Genomic DNA, 22,312 nt, shown 5'->3' with positions numbered 1-22,312 from the left:
ACAATTATCTTGTGAGTCCCTTTTAGCTTGATCATACCTAATCAATTCGGACTACTAAACTAGTTTGTAATTGAGTTGCACTGTAGTATAGCTCTATGATGTAACATCAGCCACACACGCCGTGCTTGATAAGGACATCTGGGTCATCCAAGCAGGAGTCTCACACTGAAATCGAGATAACCTGGTCTGTATGCGTGTCTATTCCTGATAGGTAGGAAGTAAAATTTTTATCTTCCAGGTGCTGCAGCGGATTCAATTCATATTCAACAACCAAAGAAGAAGGAAAACACATCAATGAAAGGTCCATTCGACATGGATGAGCCCTGAAAAGTAAATCCAACACTCCCAGCACCATCTCTTCCACTTCCCCCCTTTCTTTCCATTTCAATACAGTCTAGAAGAGACCACGGGCTAAAGTTTTCACGCTCTTCTCGACTTGTACCATGGTGCCACCCATTCTCAACCTTATAAGCCAGCTTACGTGGGACCGAACACGTAGCCATTCCCAAGCATATTTTATTTGATCAACGGTCTGGATCGACCACAAGATCCGTTTGCTATATTCGTAATTCAGCGACAGATAGGTTCGTGCAAGGAAGTTCCCTGCTTGCCCCGATTCAGCAATTCTAAAAGCGTTTTTTTTTTCTCTTTTACACAAATATTTATTTATTCGTTATTATTATTATTATATACGGTTGAGTGGGAATTGGGGAAAGATGAGACCGCATTGGATAAAGGAGAAGGTGGTGCGTGGTGGTGGTGGGAGATGGCATCACCGATTAATTAGAGGTATTACATAAATCAGATTTTATTAAATAAATAAATAAATGGGAAATAATAAGCAAAGGAGTGGGGGCACTGCGCATCAGTAGGATCCATCAAATCCTCGTCAACATGGGTGCCTGCGCAGTGCGCACTACGCCGTTAAGCATTCCCCTAAAGGCAAACTAGAGACGCAAGAGGGGTGAAGCCACCCAAAGGGCCACCGCCGTTGTTTCCATTTGCTTAATCTTTTTTAATTTTTTATTAGTTAAATTTTCTCATGAAAAAGGCAAGCGGCAAGGAGAGAGAGAGAGAGAGTAAAATAATGGGTAAATCTTTGTTAAATAAGGAATGGCTCCAAAGAAGGGCTCCATATATTGCAACTTTTATTTAAAAAGAGACTTTCCTTCTTTAATGCTCATATATTTTCACACCGTTCCTCGTCGTGATTTCTGTCTCGCTGGCCATTCGTATTTTGATCTTCAACCATGAGATATCGTCGTTTGCTGCTTTTGTTCCTTCGCGTGCATAGAGACAGTTTTGGATCTCGAAGCGACTGATTTTTTTTTCTTCTTTTTTCAACTTGTTCTTCTTCGTCTCGGCGATTGTCGTCCCTGTTTTGCTTTGATTAGTTGATTTCTTTTGAGTTTGCTAATGGCGATGGATGATACCGAGAGTTGCAGTAGCAGAACGGTGGACTCTTCGCCCACGCATCCTCGTCAGCAAAGACAGAAGCTTGAGATTTATAACGAGGTGCTTCGTAGACTCATAGAATCCAATAATGAGGAGGCAAATGCTCCTAATTTTGAAGATGACCTTTGGAACCATTTTAATCGACTGCCCGCTAGGTACATGTTGTAACTTGTAACCCTAAGTATTATTTCGCTTAATTCTTATTTTGTTTCTCTCTTGTTTTCTTCCAAGTGTACTTCTAATTGTATTGATCGTGCTTTTGCTTTATCAGTATCTACGAATCTGGTCATCGAAGGATTGCTTGTGAAATCTTGTGGTTTAAGTGTCTTTTTTGATATTATGTGGACTGATTCTCGTTTTATTGTTTGTGCTTTCATTTAAAATTATGTTCCTGGTGCTGCTTGCTGGAATTCTCTACATTGTAGTCAGACTATCAAATTCTTGACTTTTAGAGCTTTTGGACTAAAATACGGAGTCGTAGAACGGAGCAAATTCACTCCATTGTGTTTTTTCGATTATCTTCATCCTGTTGATTAGATTTTCCGATGTTGCACTGTGATCATTTCTATTGTGGTTTGCCGTTATACAGTGGGAAACACATCGTTTTCTTATTGCAAGTTTGATACTTTGTGCTTGTCTTGAGGATTTCATTGCTGCATTGTAGGTATGCAATGGATGTGAATGCTGAGAGGGCAGAAGATGTTCTGACGCACAAGAGGTTGCTGCGGCTGGCACAAGACAACCCCACTAGACCTGTATTTGATGTCCGTCTTGTGCAGGTGTAACTATTTCTCCAATTTATTGGTGTATCCCACTTGCCTTCTTGTCACATGGTGTATTGTTCCCTTAGTTAGCATGCAAATGGACTACTCAATCAACGGGGGCTCGTTATATAATCGTTGTTTCTAATGCAGGTTTTAACATGTAATAATGTATTGCCCCATGATTATTTACTGATAGCTTGAGCTGCCTGCCTATTCATTCAATAGAGGAAAGGGAAAGTGTCAAGTTTTTTTGGCTTGGCATTTATTCCTTTGGTTGCCTACTTGCGTTCATTTTATTTTCTATTGGTTTTTAGGTTTGTAGTGCAATGTCTTCTACTTTGTCACCTGGACTTTTTGGAACTAGAGGATCTAGCCATGCTGTCTCTTGGATACTGTGCCAACACTTGGCATTGAACTTCTTGTAGCATCTTGATGATTCTCCAAGCTCAAATCAGCATAAAACCTTTGCACTTAGCACATGTAAACAAAAAATATATCACGAAAAAATATGCATGCTATAAGGAATTTGTTTCTAATACGTTTTTGAGTTACCTGTAATTAAGTTTTGTATATCACCATGTCTCAATGTCATGAGTTTTGCGTTTGACATGCCATACACCTTTGGAAGCTTGAATCCTTGGCACCTCCATTCCATATACCAAAGTAAATATGATCTTCTTAAATGTATTATGGCTCCTCAGGAGTGAACTTGAATGTTGAAGGGCTTTGCTCAAATTGATATTTGGCATACCCTTATGGTTCACTTTCATGGTTGGAGATTTTAGTATTTTATCTTTGACCTAATTCTTGTAGGAAAAGCTTCCAAGTTCCAACTGAAAGCAGAAGTGGAGCACCTCCTTTATGGCAGTCATAATTACCAGTATTTTGAACCTTAAAAAGAAGCATTCTTATTTTTCTTCACACACCCCAAGTGACCCTTGGTTAAGCTGTTCCTGACTCACTGTACCTTTGATATGACCACCATACCTTCTTGACACCAGCAAACATAAAGTTCACTCTCAATTGCTTCCCTTTAGTGGGGGATGTTTAGTTCATATAGGACTTGAGGAAAATGTTCCCTATCTTATTAGCTAGTAGTTCCATTTGTTTGTTTTCAAGTAGAGCTCCTTGTTTTTTCATTCTTTTGGTTGACTAAAAGGTAAAGGGCTCTAAAAGAGCAATGGAAAGATAAAAACGAGGAAACTCTTATAAAAAAAAGATAAAAAAGAGGAAAAAAACATGGGATGAATCGGTAAGAAATGATCCAAGCACTTGCAAGTTGATGGAAAACTTCAATCTTTTTGAACTTCTTTTTAATTGTTTAATTGCTTATAATGAAGGTTTTCCCATTATGCTATTTTAAATTCATTCTAAGTGTAATGAGCAAATATGTAATTGCTACTCTCTTTCTTATGCAGGTTCCTCCTCTCTCTGATGGAAATTCAGTAGACTCATCAATGAAAGAAGATGCTCAAAGTTCTAATTTTCATATGAGGCAAAGGTATTTATTTATTTATTTATTTTTGTTTTTCATTTGTAATCTAATGTAGACTCTTTGTTCTATTTTTCTGCATATTTCCTCAAATCATGTGTTCCTTTCTACAGATACGTTTAGGAATGCATTTTGTCAGCATCTTCCTTTTATGTCCTTTGTATTTCTCTTTACTGTTCATTGATCATGTTATGATTTATCTCCTTGTTGATTATTTAGCATTCATCCGCCACCTGCATTTGGTTCCTCGCCTAATCTTGAAGCTCTTGCACTTGAAGCCCAAAGATCAAATATTGAAGATGGAGATAGTTCTGTGCATGCCAATCCACTCATTCCTCGGTAAATACTTGCTGAAAGCTTTTCTGCAGAAAAAAAAATTATCTCATTCAGGAAATTCCCTAAATAATGCTGAGAGAATTATGTTAGGCTTTTTTTAAGGTTGCTAATTGGTCGTATGATATCTGGAAATGAATTGTCCTTATTTGGTTGTTTTCTTGGGTTATATATTTTGAACTTCATGCCTATTCCTCTTTTTGTATGGTTTAAACTTCCTCTCAAACTGAATGTTTCCATGGAAACTGAAATAAAATTTACCAGGTTGAAAATTTGGTCAAATTTTCAGTAAATTTTGATTGTTCAAACTGAAACGTTACACCCTAACATAAAAATACCTGATTTTGGTCAAAACATGAAAGTGTGGCAATAAAGTTTTTAAAAAACATAATGGAGATAGAAATTTTTGTTGTCTTCCTGGAGAGAGTAAAACCTGTTTATCTCTCTTTGGAGCGCTGTAACCAAATTCTTTTAATCTAATGAATTCCAGTTATTGATAAAAAAAATGTTTTTAAAAAACATAACGGAGATCGAAGTGACATTTTATAAAATAATAAAAATGGGAAAGGTCTTATCTTAAACTTAAGAAAACAAATAGGTGAGAACAAAGATATTTGAAAATCTCAAATGAGGAAAACATGTTTGTATTTATTTATTTGTGGTAGAAAATGCAATACCCTACCTACCTGTCGGGTTTGGACTCTCTCCCCTTCATGCGACTTCACTTGTGCTTCTTTCTTTCTATCCTTAATGAGACCAGTAGATATTGGGGGCTGACCTTTTTTGGTTAAAGAGGTTTGGGGTAAGCCTATTCTGTATAAGATTGGGGGTTTTTGCTGGGATTTTTTTTTTGATAGAATTAATACTTGTGAGTTTCTACAAAGGAAAAGACCTAATTGTTGCTTGCCCCCACTGGTGTATCCTTTGTAAAGCTAATGGGATGTCCACTCATCACTTATTAATCTCTTGTTCCCTTACATTGTCAATTTGGGAATGGTGTTCTTCCTTGCTTGGTTGGAGGTGGATCCCCCCGCCAAATGTTCAAAGGCTGTTTGATCCTACCTTTGTTAGTTGGCAGAAGATGAGGGGAGAAATTTTATGGAGATGTTCAAGGCTGCTCTTTGCTGGTCTGTTTGGGAAGAGAGAAATCAGAGGTTGTTTGAAGGCAAAGAAAGAAGTAAAGATGCTCTAATTGAAGCCATTACAGTTAGGGTGATCCACTGGGTGAAAACTTTAAAGATTTTGGCGGAATCCCTGCTGCTGATTTGATTAGGAAGTGGAGAGAAGTGGCTGACTTTGAGCCTTAGAAAGAGTTAGTTGTGCCTACTTGGTCTCTCCCTGCTAATAGTTTCATCAAGCTGAATTTTGATGGCAGCAGTGAAGGAAATCCTGGACCCTTATGTATTGAAGATGTTTTTGGGGATTAGGATAGAAAAATTGTGGCTCTTTTCTCTGCTCCCATCGGTGTTGAGGATTCATTGAGAGCGGAAATCCTTGTTGTGCTGGAAGGTGTTAAAAGAGCCAAAGAGCTTAACCTTACTAAGGTGCTAATTGAGGGGGATTCTAATTTCTAAGTTGGTTATTAGCTGGCTCCAAAAAGAGGAGGAAAGGGGGTGGTGGAGTTACATGGATGAAAAAAAGGAAATTTAGACATTTGACAAAAGGAATGGAAATCAAGCTGAATTGGTTTAAGAGGGATGCTGACTGTATGGCTGATGCTTTTGCAAAACAAGGGGTGGGAAGAAATACCAATTTCTGGGATATATTGTAATTTCTCTGAATGTTGATTAAAGATTTTTAACTTTCATAATTTCCATTATTTTAGAATGTTTCTGTGAGCTTCTATAAACTTCCACAAATTGATTCTGCTTCCATATAAAGTGAAATTTACATTGAATCTGTAGTTTGAAACCTTTAGTTTTTTGTTTACCAAGTTGTTTTGTGCTGTGTTTGGATCAAGTAAAAGGGAAAACAAGATTACATAAATTTTCAGCTCCTATAAACTATTTCTCTGAATGTTGATTAAAGATTTTTAACTTTCATAATTTCCATTATTTTAGAATGTTTCTGTGAGCTTCTATAAACTTCCACAAATTGATTCTGCTTCCATATAGAGTGAAATTTACATTGAATCTGTAGTTTGAAACCTTTATTTTTTTGTTTACTAAGTTGTTTTGTGCTGTGTTTGGATCAAGTAAAAGGGAAAACAAGATTACATAAATTTTCAGCTCCTATAAAAAAAATCCAGAGGGATTGTAAAATGATTGTACCCTAAGGATTTTGCTCTCCAACCGAGAGACGGATCCAAAATTATTGGCCTTGAAGGACTTCAGGTCCTCCGTCCTCTAAATCAGCAGAACATCACCCTGTAAAGTTATATAGATCCCTCTCTTCATCGATCTGGGTAGGTACACTATTGTTTGTATTAAATGTTTATTTTACTTATCTTAATTCCAAGTTGTGTGAATTATTCTCTAATTTTAATTAATTTCAAGGAAAATGTCATATTGTAATGGGGTTTTAGGGTTGGGTGTGCTGCCTAACTCATCTTTACAGGTTGTCTTTGGTCAATGTAAAGGATAGTTAGATTTTGCTGATGCTAGTATTTTCAGCATGATTTTGGGCTGCTCGAAAGAAGGTATTTTGTTTTTAATTGGTCTGCTATATTGGGCATAGAGGGTGTATACCGTAAACACATGCAACCTAATGCCTTTTTTACTTGTAGATCCATATACTTACATAAAATGTTTTGCTTATTGTAGAAAAAGAACATGGAACTCCTATACATTGCAAATGGATTTATTTGTACTTATTTTAAACATTAAATTTGCTTTGCATCTGGTAAAGTTTAAAGTTTAAACATTAAATGTGCTTATTTTAAACATTAAATTGCCATTGCCGATGGATTTCCTGGATTTCTCTACATTTAGCCAGTTTAATACACTATCTCTGTGATGCATAAATTACAAATAATCTTTTCTACCTTCTTTATTTATTGTTTAGCCAGCTATGGACTTACTCTTATGTTTCGAATGCAAGATGATTCTTTTCTTCACTCATTCAATAATTTAGGGGCCATTACTTGGTCCATAGGGTAAAACCTTGGGCTGACAAGAATGTGAACATGGTTTTCATTCTGAGAACAAAGACTTCATGTAAAAAATGGCATAGGTTATCTTCATGCAAGATACCATTAGCATGGACCAACTTTGGGTAATGGCCTTGTGTGTGTGTGATTATCACTATGTTTCTTTTCTATTGCAGCTGAGTTGTAATTTTGTTCAGGTGCAATTATTAGTTGACTGAAATGCTTAACTTTATTTTGTGAGGTTTTCACCTTTTATTGAATGGTGCTACTTCTAAAATATCTGTTCTTGCTTAAATATTGCAATGCTACTTTGTGAAAGACTATGAAATTCATCTTTTTATACATTTGAAAATCATGTAGGCCGATGCATGAAATCACATTTTCATCAGATGACAAGCCAAAACTTTTGAGTCAGGTAATTGATGGTTTCTCTACTCTAGCATGTGAGTTCTATCATCATATGAAAATTAAATTTGCAGCCACTATATTGTTTTTTGGATAATTTGCATCCTACAATATTTTCCAAGCATATTATCTTTTATGCATGACATAATGTCTATATTTAATGTTATTCTTTACATACCTCTATCTATCCACCTGCATCTTGCCAAAACAAATTATTAAGAGGTTACTAAAAGAGAAGGTCCAGAAGAATACGTAAATATTAAAAAAAAGGAAAGAGGAGAGGTGTATAAAATATAATTTATAATATATTATATTATATAATGTATAACATAAAATTTAAACATATTATATGTCATATAATATAAAAACAATATTTTATATATAAAGTCATAGGCCTGGACCCCATCCCGGCCTGGCCTATGACACCTGCGCTAATCTCTCCAATTGGTCAAAGGAGAACAAACTTTAAGGGTTTAACCTGTGAGGAAAATTGGTGGTCTTGTTTCTACTGGAGGTAAGCACATGTTATCAATTTTGTATTCCTGACCACCTTCTAAATGTTTTTGAATTCATGAAAACTCAAACTCAAGAGTACAAGTAATGTGATATATTTTTTTTTATCACATTAATCAAGAAGAATAAAGCTTTACAAGCATCCCTTGGAGAGGCATGAGATGCAGCCTCCCCTAAACATTACAAGTGGCCAGAAATAAAGATAACAAAGCTGCCCAAAATAACTGATCCCTAGCAGACCCCTGTTTGGCAAGATAATCAGCCAAAGCATTTGCCTCCACCCTACCCACTGAATGGTATCTGCACGTTATGTGTCTTGTTAAACATTTAACTTTTTTGATGTGATCCTTATAACTCCAAACAACTGAGTCTGGATTTGACAACCAGCCCACAATCACCTTAGAATCCCCTTCAATTAATAGGTTCTCCACTCGTGGTTGATTAGCAATCTGAATTTCTTGTACTGCAGCCAACAACTCAGCTCTTGTTGAATTCCCTATCCCCACCGGGCCTGAGAATAAGGACATGATGTTGCCATTCTCATTACTCAGAACTCCTCCTATGCCTGATGGTCCTGAGTTACCCGGACTGCTTCCATCAAAATTCAGTTTAATAACCCCTTCTGGAGGAGTTACCCAAACTGTTGCTGCTGTTGTTTTCCTAGCCAAAGCGTGTGCAACTGCAGCCCAATTCCTCCAAATGTCATCAAATGAGAATGAGTTGAAAGAAGCCAAGGATTTCAGCCAGTTGATAGCCCTAGTTAAAATACATTCCTTCACTTCTGTAAAGGATCTCTCTTTATCTTGGAAAATTCTAGCATTTCTTTCTTTCTAAATTGTCCATAGGGTGGCTGCTTTGGAACATTTCCACATGCTGCTCCCTCTTTTTGTTGGGCAAGCAAAGGTAGATGGAGAAATAATAATTTTATTCTGTTGGCTGATTCTACCTACATCCAAACAAAACAAGTCCCAGAGAGCTTACATGGGATTAGCAATCTGAGATTCTAAATCTCTTGTCAAACATTCAGGATTCACATTTAAATGATTCTTTCCAAAAGGTAGTATATTATCTGAAAAAAAAAAAACAGTTCACATGCCCAGAATCCAGGTTGACTTGTGGAGCATCTGGTGAGAGTGTGAGACATAACAGAGAACCTTTCTTATGCAATTGGGACCTCCCCCTCTTTTGATAAATAAGTCCTTGACCAACCTTTCCTTGCATGGGTTCCTTTCATTGAGTATCCTAACTTGGGGGGATTGGTAATGCAGGACAAGCTGATGCTTGATGAGTTGCTTGTCAAAATTTGCTAAGTAATATTCATTTCCACAAATATCCATTGTAAGAGGACAATTCATTACATTTCCCCTGGTGGGGGGTGGGGGTGGTGCTAGACTGCTGGTATTAGATTTAGTGATGGGGAAATGAAAAGGCGATTTATGAATCCTAAGATGGAGTCCCACCAGTAATTTTGTGTAGAACATGATAGGGCATAAAAAGCATAAACTTGGGAGTAAACAACATGCCTAACAAAAATTTCTATTCACTATACCTAAAATTTCAATCTATAATAAATTTCACCAGAGTTTAAGAAGTTTACTGTAATTTCAGTGTGTTTCAGCTGAAATTAGTTTTAGTTAAAAAGTATTTTTTTTTCAGAAATCTTAAATCCATACTTTGAGTTGAATAATGGAAGGATTGATAATTTCCATTGGACAGTAAATCACCAGAGAAACTATTATTAATAATATAAATGATAGAGGATACTAGTCTTTTATTTAACTTATGAAGGCATTTAGTTATCTTTTTGACATTTAACTTTCAGGTCACAAGTAAATGGTGAACCTGATGCTATCTTTAAATTTGAGTCAAGAATCAATTGACTAATACCTTTATTGGCCCAAGCTTCTTTATGGGTACATGATCGATCTAAGATGTTAGAGGGCCATAGTATGAAGGCATCACCTAAGTGAGAAAAGCACCCTTGCCTGAATGTCAAACAACCTAGTTAACAATAGTTGCAAGGCGGATGCCTTGATATAATTTTATTACTATGGTTGCATCTTATTACTATGTTTGTACTGTGTAATACATAATATCACATAATATTGTATTATTTATGTTTTATTTAAGGGTTTTAATATTAAAGCCCTAGGGGCCTTGGCAACAATTAAGAAGACTTCTGGTTGTTCTGGCATGTTGGCATCATTGATAAAGATTCTGTTTATTGTTATATTTCAACACACTTCTTTCAAAGCTTATGATAATTTAGTTATGTTAAATTTCCAGCTGACTTCGTTACTTGGTGAGGTTGGGCTGAACATCCAAGAAGCACATGCTTTTTCTACAGTAGATGGCTATTCCTTAGATGTCTTCGTTGTCGATGGTTGGGCACTTGAGGTATTTCCATCTTAAAAGTAAAAATTTGTGGAAGAAGAAACATTTTATTGATGTTCCTTCCCCTGTTTAGTTATCAAAGTTATTTGTGTTCTTGAATAAAAGTATCAGCATGTTTTGTTGTATGGCATTAGATAAATATCCTTGCAACTATTCTACTATTTTTGCATACTCTGTTTAGATTTTCTGCATGGACCTTTGTGATATGTAGAGTGGGAGTGGGGCCTGGTTGACATCAGTCCAATTTGGATTCCATGTTGATGACATTTGTTCTGATAATAGCATTTCCTTGATTTGTCTTGAGTAGTGGTGGCAACTGGTCCATTTCCAGATGGATTGGCTAGGTTGTTCAATGGATTATTGATTCTTAGTGCCTAACGTGTAACGTCCAACTTAAAAATATAGTTAGTAAAAACACATATGACATAATTATGAAATGGCAAAATTTTATTAAAGTCTGGTTTCACGATTGAGAGTTACGATAAAAAGTTTGGTCAAATGTATGTGGTATGGTGAAATGATTGGTTAAGATTAAATGAGTGTTTAATACTTTTTGGAAATGTATACAGGTGAAGAGTTAGGGATATTAAACATGTAAATGTATGTGTAATCTATTAAATTATGTATATTTATGAATAAAATTATTATCTTGATATTATAAGAATGTTTTAAAATAATGCATTCTGGTATTTTTATCCTTTTTTTGAAATTCATTTTATTCACATATCAAATATCTTGTATGTAAATTTCTTGTGTTTTTCCACATATTTGAATAATTTGTTGTCTAATATGTTTTAGTCAAAAGTTCAAAAATATGTCTGGCTGAGGCAAGATACTCTTTGGAAAATATAAACGCAAGTCGCAAACTTGCTGTGAATACCGAGGGAGTTGAATCATATTGCAGATGGTTTAGCTAAAATAGGAGCAAGACTAAAAAATCTGTACAGCAATAGGCTTCCCCCATTTGATCACTTAAAATCCTGCAAAAGGCTTTATCAGGAATTGTCTCCCTTTCTATGCACCTACTTTTTTTTTTGAAATAAGTATATACATGTATATATTTCTCTTTTCCTTGTAGTAAACTCATACTATATTAATTGCACAATGGTTTTCTTAGGAGTTAGCTATTTATTTTCAAATGTATCCATAGATTTAACTATTGTTGAGATTTTTCTTTTAATTATAGAGAGAAAACTCTTGTTTTTAAGTGATATTCATCCATACTGCCCCTTAGAAGTTTAGGAATTTATTCTTATTGTGTAACTTTTCCTTCATCTAAAAATAGCTGATCTCTAGACAAACTATATAATACATAAGTTTACATGTACTCCAGAAACCCTAGGATTTCTCTTTGCTATTGGTGAACTGTGAACCCATTTTTCAAGGGGCGAGAATATTTATTTTCAGGAGATGCGGGAACCTATGATGTATACATATTCTGTGTTGGCCATCGCAATCTCAGGGATGTAGCCATATGTTTATAACTCATTCATTTTAAATCAATTAAATCAAATAGTTACTAATAAAAAGTGTGGGTGTTTTCAGAAGGTTGAGCTTCTACAGGGTATGAGATTCCCTAAACTTCACAAACTTAGTAGTGGAACTGAATTCGTAAGTGTTAGCGAGCTGGTTTCAGAATAATACTATGGGTATATGAAAATATAGATACATAATGAGGGAGGTCATATTGTTCACTGGAAAATTAGGAGAACTCTGTTCCACTGGATTTAGAGATAAACCAACAACATAGCTCTTGCACTAGCAAGACAAGGGGTGAATAGAAATCAGTTGTTTTAGGGGCTGTGTTGTAATAACCAAATAAAAAAATTAAAAATAGGGTTAGGTAGCTATGACTAACCTATCGAAAAGCTACTAACTGCATTCCTGCTTCAAAATGCTGTAAAACCATTCTTTCTAACAAATCAATAGAAGTATCTGAAAATCTAACGAAAGTTACCATATATATAATTACTATTATTGTTATTGTTTAATTCTTTTTTGTAACTTTTCACATTTGTCACCTTAATTCTGAATTTGTCATTATTCAGCCCTAGACGTGGTATTTGTTATCAAATGAAATTCATTTTTTGAGAGAGCTGTTGTCTTATTTTTTTTATTGTAACTTCTTTATCTACTCGATTTTATTTCCCCCTTCCTCCTGTGTAGTTTTACTTAGGACATGATAGGTCAGTGGTTTGGCTTTCAATTGAACCACTGAAAGCCTGATGCCATTTCCTTTTTCCTGAACCAATGGAAATTTTGGTTGTGCAGTTGTTTTGAAATGTTTGTATATTTGAATATTCTGTGTCTGAATACGAATTCCACCACCCAATAGGAATTTTTTCTTCCTCTTAGTCACTGTACACTTTCATTTCTAACTTTTATGTTGGAAATTGTTAGGAAACAGAGCGGCTTAGATGTGAAATTGAGAAGGAAATCTTAAAGTTCGAGGTAATCTCTCTCCATCTCTCCCCTGTTACATGTCATTTTTGTTTGCATTCACATATTTGGGTGAGTAGCAGTATCATACATCATATTTATTGCATATCTTTGGCAAAAGGTATTTGTCTCGTTCATTAAATCTTTATCCTATTGATACAGTTGAGCTTTTATCAATGATCAAGACAGTTGGCCAAGCTAAACTGTGCATCTTGTAAGAGATGTAGCAAGAACTATATAATCTATGTCACCCTTTATTTTTGGGGTGTGAGGTTGATCAAGGGCCATTTATATTTGATTGGGCATGAAACAGACATGCACTCAAGCACTATACTTGTGAAGTTTGATCATTGATGGTCCCTTTCTAGATGATGATCTGAACCTGCCGGTCAGCCCTCCACCTGGCTGAAAACCCTGTGCTGTGCATTCTACATAACCCTCACCAACGGATTGAAAAATAGCAGTGTAGAATATATTAATTATAGAAATCCTTTTAGTTTTTCATTTATCCTTGTTCATTTAGCATTTATTGTCTATTTTGGATATGTGGCTACTTTCTCAAGTAGTTGCTTTGGTACTTTTAATCTTTTCGATGTGGTGCTTGACTTGTGCTTGTACAAAGGTTGACAAGTGATCTGCATTAAGTTTCCTTGGGCATGTGCATAAGCATAAGTTCCTATGTTACATTAAGTTCAAAGTAAGGAACAATTTGTTGAAATTTGCCAACTAGCTAGACATTCATTTAGGCTCCAGAATAAATCAGGAGTGAAGGATCGTTTCGCAGATCTAATTAATATCTTTCATGATGATTGATCTAATGTCTTGGATGATCTTTTTGTTGTTCCTGAATCAACACCTTTTTCTAAACCTTGATTATTTTTTGATCAATAACAAAGGATTTCATTAATTAATAAAAAGTGTACAGAGGGAGGAGATAACCACTCTTATCTTCCCCAAACAAGAAAAAACAAAAAATTACATTTGAGCCCAAAACAAGTTCTCCCTATTCACCCCTGGCTTTGCTAGCCCATCAGCAAGGGAGTTAGCACATCTCTTAACCCAAACTTTTGCCAGCCATTGGGATTTCTTCCTCTCATTGCTGTACATCCATAAACCAATTTTATCTCCTTTAAGCCATTCTACCACCAGTTTGGAGTCTCCTTCGATGATCAACTTCCTCAATTTTAAGTCCTTGGCTCTCTGAACACCTTCTATAGCCGCCAAAGTCTCAGTTCTAAGAGAATTACCCTCTTCAATTGGGCCTGAGAACAAGGCAATTATAATTCCATTCTCATCCCTTAAAACACCCTTAATACCCGAAGGCCCTAGGTTGCCAATACTACACCCATCAAAATTCATTTTGCCTTGATTGTTCAGATTATTCAGAACCTTGATTATTCAGATTCTACGAATACCATTTTGCCTTGACAGACATGTAACCTACTTAGCTATCTTCACAAGGCCATAGCCCCATTGGAATATGGTTGATGTCCTGTAGAAGGTTGTTTTCAACATATACATAGTGAAGTTATAATCCCCATGATATAGGTAATCAATTCCACCTAATATTGTTTGTGTGCTGTCTAGAAGTATGGTGAGTGTTTAAAGTAAAACCACATCATTATATGGGGATGCTGGAAAGGTTTGAACTTTGTGTTTACTGTTATTGCATGTGTTTGGATGAAGCAACTATTGGATTTCAACATGGCATGTGTGTTTGTATTCATTTCACTGTCACAAGTGGTCTGGGTGTTTGTAAATGATTATTTGAGGTACAATGCAGAAAAAATTTCAGTCAAAGCTTCAGTCATCATCTTCTGCCATCAAGCGTGGGCAGACTGGGCCTAAGCTCATTCCTGATCATGTAAAAATACCCACCGATGGAACTGATGTCTGGGAAATCGATGCCAGCCTGTTGAAATTTGAGAACAAAGTTGCATCGGGGTCATATGGAGATCTGTAAGTTTTCATTCCTGTCTGTAAATTGTTTCCACCATGTAGGACCTGTAATTGGTTGTGTGTGACTGCTTTCTGAGTTGTACCTATTAACTATTTCAGGTATAAAGGTACCTACCGCAGCCAGGAAGTGGCTATTAAAGTTCTAAAGCCTGAACGTGTAAGCGAGGACTTGCAAAGAGAATTTGCACAAGAAGTCTTTATTATGAGGTTTGTTCAATTAATTCTTGTATAGGTTGGTACCACTAGTTAGCGTTTTTCATGAAAACATTAGATTCAATTTATCTTCAAGATTAAACAAAATTCAGCATCTTCTGTAACCGTCTCTTGTTACTATTTATTAGAATAGCTAGTTTTGTCATTGTGAAGAGATTACTTTGTTATTTGTGTTTAATTTTGGAACATTGGATCTATCTATGCAGGTTAACCTAGTCTTTCACTTCTTACAATTATGGGTTAGAGAAATATCCTGGTTAAAGTTAACTTTACCAAGTTGAAATAAAAGTGCTTTTATCAGTCAAACAAGTAAAGTTACTAACTTAGGTATTTTTTCCACTGATGGTGGCCACTTTTGTAAGCATCTGTTGATTGGATTTTCTGGAAATAGTTGTTCTGTTCCAATCATCCATTAGAGAATTATTTTTGTTCAGTTTATTTGAAAATGAATGATATGACTTAAATACACTCGAATATTCTCTCCATCCTGCAGTAATCAGTTTTTCAAGTGAGACAGTAGTTAATCCTTTGCTATCTCTTTTGTTTAAAGTTGTTTTCAAATCCTCCCCTTCCATCAGAGCAAGTGGTGATGAAAACTCCCAAAAAGTATGGAAAAGATAATGACTATAGTTTTTGGAAAGCAATACTTATAAAATTTATGGAAAGTGGTACTGTGGGAAAGCGAGAAAAAAACTATGCCTTGAATTTTACAATGGACATAGTTTATGGCTGTGTTTACCAAGAGTGCAAATGCTGAACTGAAGTGAATTTGCGCTCTGATTCAATTTTGCAGGAGTTTGGTAAGAATTCACTTTTTGTATTGAAAATAAAAGTAATTTTTTTCTATCGTTTTTGCATTCAAAATGCAATCAATGTTTGCTTCCAAAAAAATGGAAGCATACTTCTGTGTTCAAAGTGGTCATTGCAAAAAATGGTAGATTCTGATCTTGAAATTCGTATTTGTTAGGAGTGTAAATGGACCGGATCATGATCTGGTTCAAATTCAAATCTGATCCTATTTTGTTGGATTCAGATAATCCCTGTCAGATTTTTGAATAAGATTAGATCGAAACAATGCTTGTGTATTTTTTGTTTTTTCTTTTTATAGACTTATTTGCTTTTGTCCTGTTAATAATTTGTTAAATTTTTTACCTATGGGTAATTAAATTGATTTGAGTCAGATTCGGTTATCCAACATCCTTGGCAAATTTGAATTTGAATTGCTCTTTGTAAGATCCGTCAGATCGGATCAGATATAGGATTTACATTATCAAATCGAATTCAGATACCCCTATCCAAATTTCATTCGATCCATTTGCACCCCAAGTATTTGTAGCCATCACAACAAAATACGTTTCACAAAAATTCAAGTTGATCTATGCAAAAGCAAACCAAGTTTGCATTTTCATGGACCAAACATATTTGCATTGGCACTCTCACCAAACACAGCTAATGAGATAGGGAAAAACTCCAACAAGGAGAGCTATTGTTTTGACAGAAGGTGTATTTAAAATGATTCTCTTTAGGTACATACAGGGAGTTTTTATTGATAGACTGTGGAAATTTCATTAATTTTTTTTTGATAAATGGTAGAAATATTGACATCTTTTTTGGAAGGCAAAGTAAGAATTAATTGATAACCGAAATAGATAATTACAAGCCAGGGAATCCCGTCCATACAGTGGGAGACATATTGAGGAATTTATTTCATCCATTAGAAGCCATGTAATCTTCTCAGGAACTACTTTAAGCTATAGCTGGTTTCATCTATGATAATATGTGGCGGGAACTCTTTCTTTCTTGTTGTATTTATATACATATAAATATAGATAATGGGAAATATAAATAAAAGGAAAATAGGAGGAGGGAGAAGATTACTTTGTCATTCTCTTTGGGGTTTGTTTTTCCACTTTGCCTGTTCCAAGCCTTTTCTTTATTTTGGCTTTTGCAGGAAAGTAAGGCACAAGAATGTTGTGCAGTTCATTGGAGCATGTACTCAACCTCCAACCTTGTGCATCGTTACAGGTAGTTTATCATATAACTTCATTTTCTTAAATTTTTTTAATATTTTTAGAATCTGAGCTTGACATTCTTTATTATGATTTTATTTTTCTGTAGTTTTTAATTTCACTTTTTTTGCCAGAGTTTATGTCTGGTGGAAGTGTATATGATTTTCTGCATAAACAGAAGGGCGTTTTTAAGCTCCCATCCTTGCTCAAAGTAGCGATTGACGTTTCCAAGGGAATGAATTACTTGCACCAAAATAACATAATTCACAGGGATCTGAAAGCTGCCAACCTTCTAATGGACGAAAATGAGGTAAGGATTTCCATTCAGCCTCAACATTTTGACTCATTTGGCCCTTTCATCATTTGACATTTGCGTATTATGTTGGTGATCTCTATTTAAATAATAATAATAATTATTATTATTATTATTGTAATTTTATTATTTTCAGAAACCATTAACTTATTATATCTCATTCTGTAAATTCTGTTCCAATGTTGTGCATTCTGCATCTTTTATTCTTCTTGCCATATATATCATATCCTTTTACATTGCCACCTCCTTTCACTTTTCTTATTCATGTAATTACTAATTAGTAGTTGTTTTTGCATACCATCAATTGCTTTCTTTGTGTTGCAATTATTACAAATTCTTGATGATACACTGTTTATGTGTAAATTTGATAAAAGTTCTCATATCTACAACATAATTCACTCAATTAAATACCTTAGTGTGGGTAAGGCCCATTCAGGGTGTTCTTTAAATATTCCCCTTGCATCCTTGCCAAGGCCAGAGAAAAATGTTGATTCTAACTTGAAGAAGTTGATCAATAAAACAAACCAACATGTATATTGTCAACTACTACAGGATTCCTCCAATGGGAATTCTTGTTGTATTTCTCTTTGTAGAATTTATTTATGATGGCTAGAAATACAAATAGAAGTTTTTGATACAAAGTCTCATTTCTTAACAAGTTTTTATGCATTGTAGGCCCTCTAAGGAACCGTAATACGCTGGATTGATAGATCGGGTTGTAGACAGTGTCTATCCTTATTTAGATCTTCAGATATTGCATTTGTAGGATATAGTAATCAATTATATTTAGTAATTGGGCTCTAGGCAGAATCAATCCCCATTTGGATCCTTATATGTTGATTTTGTGGGGAGCAGTAGTAAGTTGAGCTTAAGAACAATGCTCTAGAAATCTTGTTTTGCCGACATGCTTTCAATGATTCTGTTTCCAATAGAAAGCTATGATCATCCCACTGTGTAACTGCTGGTTACCTATTACCTGTGTCCAATGCTGATTTCCCAATGAAATGGTGACAAGTGTCCCAATTGTTTGAATATTTGAATCTCCAAAAACCCAAAATGCAATTTGAGATGCAGTAATATGCATAGTTCAGTATTAATGTATGTCTTGGTACTATAAAAATTAACAAATGCATACAACATTTACTAAGGGGATATAAGCTTCATATGAGAAAAATGAGAAAACAAAGTAATAATGGAGAGGTTGCCAAAAATAACTAGAAAATAAAACTTATAAAAAAATAACTAGAAAATAAATATACTAAATGCTGTTTCAAAATGAAATTACAACTGCGTTGCAGAGAAATTCAATCTGAAATCATAGATTTGTTGCAGGGAACCACAAGCTTTGATAAATATCTTTGAAGTGCAGAATGCTAATATCATCAGAGAGAGAGAGAGAGAGCACCCTACCTGTTCATCCCTGCTCCTGTGCATGGGACTTGAACGGGACGTGGATAGAGGGAGGGGAAGGGAATAGAAAGGAAGAAAGAGATGCCTCAAATGGGGTTTTGGCTTTTGGAGTACCCTTTCTTTGCCTTTCCTTTCTTTTTTCTTTTTTTTTTTCTCCTTTCTTTTTTGTTTCTTTTTATTTGTCTTTCTGTATGATGTGTGCATGAGGCACACGACACGTGCACCTCTTGCCCCTGAGGCATATGCCTCAGAGGTATTAACTCCTATGGCATATTCCTCAGGGCGCTTTGGGGGCACCTTGCCTGGAGGCGTGCCAGGTGTGCCTCCAGGGACATGCCTCCCATGCTTTTTAAAGCACTGATCCCCATATAGATGTCCCAGGTTGATTAAAAAAACTTAGGTAGGCCTTAAAACAGGCCGGATAGTATCTTTTTTAACTAACTAGGTTATTTTTCTTTTTTGATAAGCCAAAGTAGGTTATTTGTAAGCCCACTTTCATTTAAAAGAAACAAGATGTAGCTGGGCATCTCCTATTGTTATGGTATTTAAGAGGGGGGAGTTAATGAGACCTGATTTTGATGATCAAGGTTTATATAAGTTTTAGTTTATTCTCAGCATAAACCTAGAATTTATATTTTCCTAGGCCCCTAGGCTTAAAGGAACTATGTTCTTATCACTGTTCTTAAAGACAATGTTGAGGTAGCCTTTGAGATTTGTTAAATTTAAACTCCTTAAAAGTTATTCATTTGGTTGGCAGTTAGCGTTGCCTGTGTTCAAAGTAACTTCTAATTCAGAAAAGGGATAAAAGTGCCAAGATTGAGCTCATACCATTTTTGCTGCTGCATCTTTTTGTTTAGTAGATTAATCAGAGGGATGTGGTTTCATCTTGCTCTAGTACATTGAATTCCTATCATCCTGCAAACTCCTATATGATATACAAATTCATGTCATTAACATCTTTTTTCATGTGTTAATGTCAAAATTGTTTATGCTGTATATGTGTAGTTCGTAGCATTCTTTAGAGGGGTTCTGTGGTTCCAGTGCTTGCCTGTTTAAAATAATTAAATTTTTGCTTCAGGTTGTTAAGGTTGCTGATTTTGGAGTTGCCAGAGTGAAAGCTCAGTCTGGTGTCATGACCGCAGAAACTGGAACATATCGTTGGATGGCTCCAGAGGTAGGCATTTTGTAGGGAGTTAAAAATTAGAGAACAATTTCCACTCCAACTGTAGTGGAGTTATACATGTCAGACTGACTACCTTTTAAATATAAGATTGATTTCTCCTTCCTAGGATTCACTTATCACTGTATCTATTTTTCTTATTGAAGGTAATAGAACACAAGCCATATGACCACAAGGCTGATGTTTTCAGTTTTGGAATTGTGCTATGGGAGCTATTAACAGGAAAGGTAGTCACAAGTAATTTATTTTTACAACTGAAGTGGGTTCTTTGGTTTAACTTCTCTTTTTCTTTTCTTTTCTTTTTTTTTCGGGGGGAGGGGGGTTATTCCATTTAATTTTGTTTCATAATGATGGAATAAATCTATCAACACTAATTTTCTATTATATTGATTTCCAGCTTCCATACGAGTATTTAACACCATTACAAGCAGCAGTTGGTGTGGTCCAAAAGGTATTCATCACTTCTAAACTTTTATTACAACCAAACTATTCCTACCATACCTATGTGATGCCACCATGGAAAAGCAACTAGAGAAGTCATTTCAGTGGAATTGCTGCCAAAGAAGTCTACAAGCTCAATTCCACATGTATTTCACCACCATTTATGGTATATATGATTGATTTTTTAATGAGTAAATATCAATATTTTTCAATCTACCCACTGTAATTTGTCTTATCACAGAGTGGGTGTGCTTATTTGTTACCATAATAGAGTTTAGACAACCCATTGAGGATATTATCCCACAGAAAAACAATAACATTGCCATTCCAAGTAGAAAGTAGAAACTACTTTGAATCTTCATTATGGGTGTGAGGTCATTAATTTCTTTGAGCAGAACTAATGTGAATATCTTTAAGAATAATTCCATTTAATATAAAACATATGTTAACATTATTGTGGACATTGGGTAGTATTAATCAGATATATTAAATATTTCGACTTGCATATTAAATAACAAATAATTACTTGCTTTAATGTGCTGACAGGGCTTACGACCAATTATCCCAAAGAACACTCATCCAAAGCTTGCTGATCTGCTTGAGAGATGCTGGCAGCAAGACCCAACATTAAGACCTGACTTCTCTGAAATTATAGAGATCTTGCAGCAATTAACCAAGGAGGTTAGCAACATAAGATATTGGCTCTCGTGGATATTTATATTAGAGTGGAATTGAGCTGATCGCAAACTCTTGGAACAGGTAGGTGATGATAGTGAGGACCGGCGCAAGGACAAATCATCCAGTGGGTTCCTATCGGTCCTCAGACGGGGGCACCACTGAAGGTAGAGTGGAGAGAGGTTGCTGTTCATAATGTATATCTACTGCTCTAATCATGTAGGCCATTTCCCATCTAGCTCTATCCTGCACTGTACAGTATTTAATCAGATTACCAACAAAATTCTTGCTTTTTTGTTTTTGAGTTCCCCCTTAGATTTCTATTATTTTTGTTTTTCTCCGCCTCTTTTCACTTCCCGCGGTATTTATGGTTTTATGGATGTGCACGGTAATTTTAGTGCAGAATTGATGAAATCAATGAATCATAATTATCATGTTTTGCTTTTTGGATAGAAACCTAATTGTTGTCGTGGAATTTTATTGAATGGATAAACCATTTTCCAACATGAAACTAATTGCTGTCATCTACAATTGTTGAGGCCTTTGGAGATCAAAAGGAAAATAATCTCTCAATGGTCTGGTGACTTGGTCGTTGTCCGACAAAATAAATCTGTTGCGAGTGTTGAAATAAGAGAGCGTTAAGGTTCACTGGTGGTTTTTTTCCAACTTTGATGTTTTATTGCATGCACCTCAACTTATGGAAAGGCAAGAGGCAAAGGTGGAATTGTAGGACAAGGCTCTAGGCTTCAGGGTATTGTTGCTGGTTATACATACCTTCTGCCTGCCTTACGCCCAGCCCCAGCTTGCCCTTAGGCTATGGTAGATATTCACTTGATTCACATTTAAGTTGACACATATTACTTACAATTCAAGGGGAAAATAACTTATAAGAGATTAGGGATCAGAGAAATAGAGCAAATAGAATCAGTAATAAACGGTTGCCAAATTGATTGATTTATTGCCGTCTTATGAATACTTGAATATCAATCATTTCATCTTGGTCCTTCCAGATTGTGAGAAAATCAGTATGGTTAGAAATGAATACCCCACCTAATGGTGGCTCTGGTTTTCTGATCAAATATTGCTGTCAGAGGATTGGAGGGTGGGGGCTCAAGGGAATTGGGAATGGGCATGAAGCGCAAAAAAAAAAAAAAAAGAAAGCTTAGAAATGGATGCACACTGCAATACGTTTTGGATACAAGCATCGTATTAAGAATCGATTCATCGAT

The 22,312-nt window shown here is 35.5% G+C and overlaps 1 protein-coding gene across 1 annotated transcript; it reads left to right on the top strand.

Annotated features, from left to right (window-relative positions):
- The first annotated feature begins 849 nt into the window (after positions 1 to 849).
- On the top strand, positions 850 to 21,539 carry LOC148849864 (serine/threonine-protein kinase STY46-like). Its single transcript, XM_088947312.1, has 16 exons — positions 850 to 1,610; positions 2,120 to 2,234; positions 3,638 to 3,720; positions 3,931 to 4,050; positions 7,493 to 7,547; positions 10,337 to 10,447; positions 12,845 to 12,895; positions 14,667 to 14,842; positions 14,942 to 15,049; positions 17,007 to 17,080; positions 17,199 to 17,374; positions 19,866 to 19,961; positions 20,114 to 20,194; positions 20,365 to 20,418; positions 20,955 to 21,089; positions 21,168 to 21,539. The coding sequence occupies exons 1-16, from the start codon at positions 1,417 to 1,419 to the stop codon at positions 21,246 to 21,248; spliced, it is 1,710 nt and encodes a 569-aa protein (XP_088803438.1). The 5' UTR covers positions 850 to 1,416; the 3' UTR covers positions 21,249 to 21,539.
- Positions 21,540 to 22,312: the final 773 nt, after the last annotated feature.

The sequence above is a fragment of the Nelumbo lutea genome, chromosome 5 (assembly GCF_056320005.1).
Source record: "Nelumbo lutea isolate HS-2025 chromosome 5, American lotus-T2T, whole genome shotgun sequence".
Lineage (NCBI taxonomy): Eukaryota > Viridiplantae > Streptophyta > Magnoliopsida > Proteales > Nelumbonaceae > Nelumbo > Nelumbo lutea.
Note: the sequence above shows the minus strand (reverse complement) of the source record. Positions and strands in the feature narration are given on the sequence as shown.

Excerpts from the sequence above, each read along its gene's own strand:
- LOC148849864 (XM_088947312.1), top strand. The coding sequence starts at position 1,417 with ATGGCGATGGATGATACCGAGAGTTGCAGTAGCAGAACGGTGGACTCT. Across the intron at positions 12,896-14,666 it reads AGGAAATCTTAAAGTTCGAG|AAAAAATTTCAGTCAAAGCT; the intron begins GTAATCTCTCTC and ends GGTACAATGCAG. Across the intron at positions 20,419-20,954 it reads CAGTTGGTGTGGTCCAAAAG|GGCTTACGACCAATTATCCC; the intron begins GTATTCATCACT and ends ATGTGCTGACAG.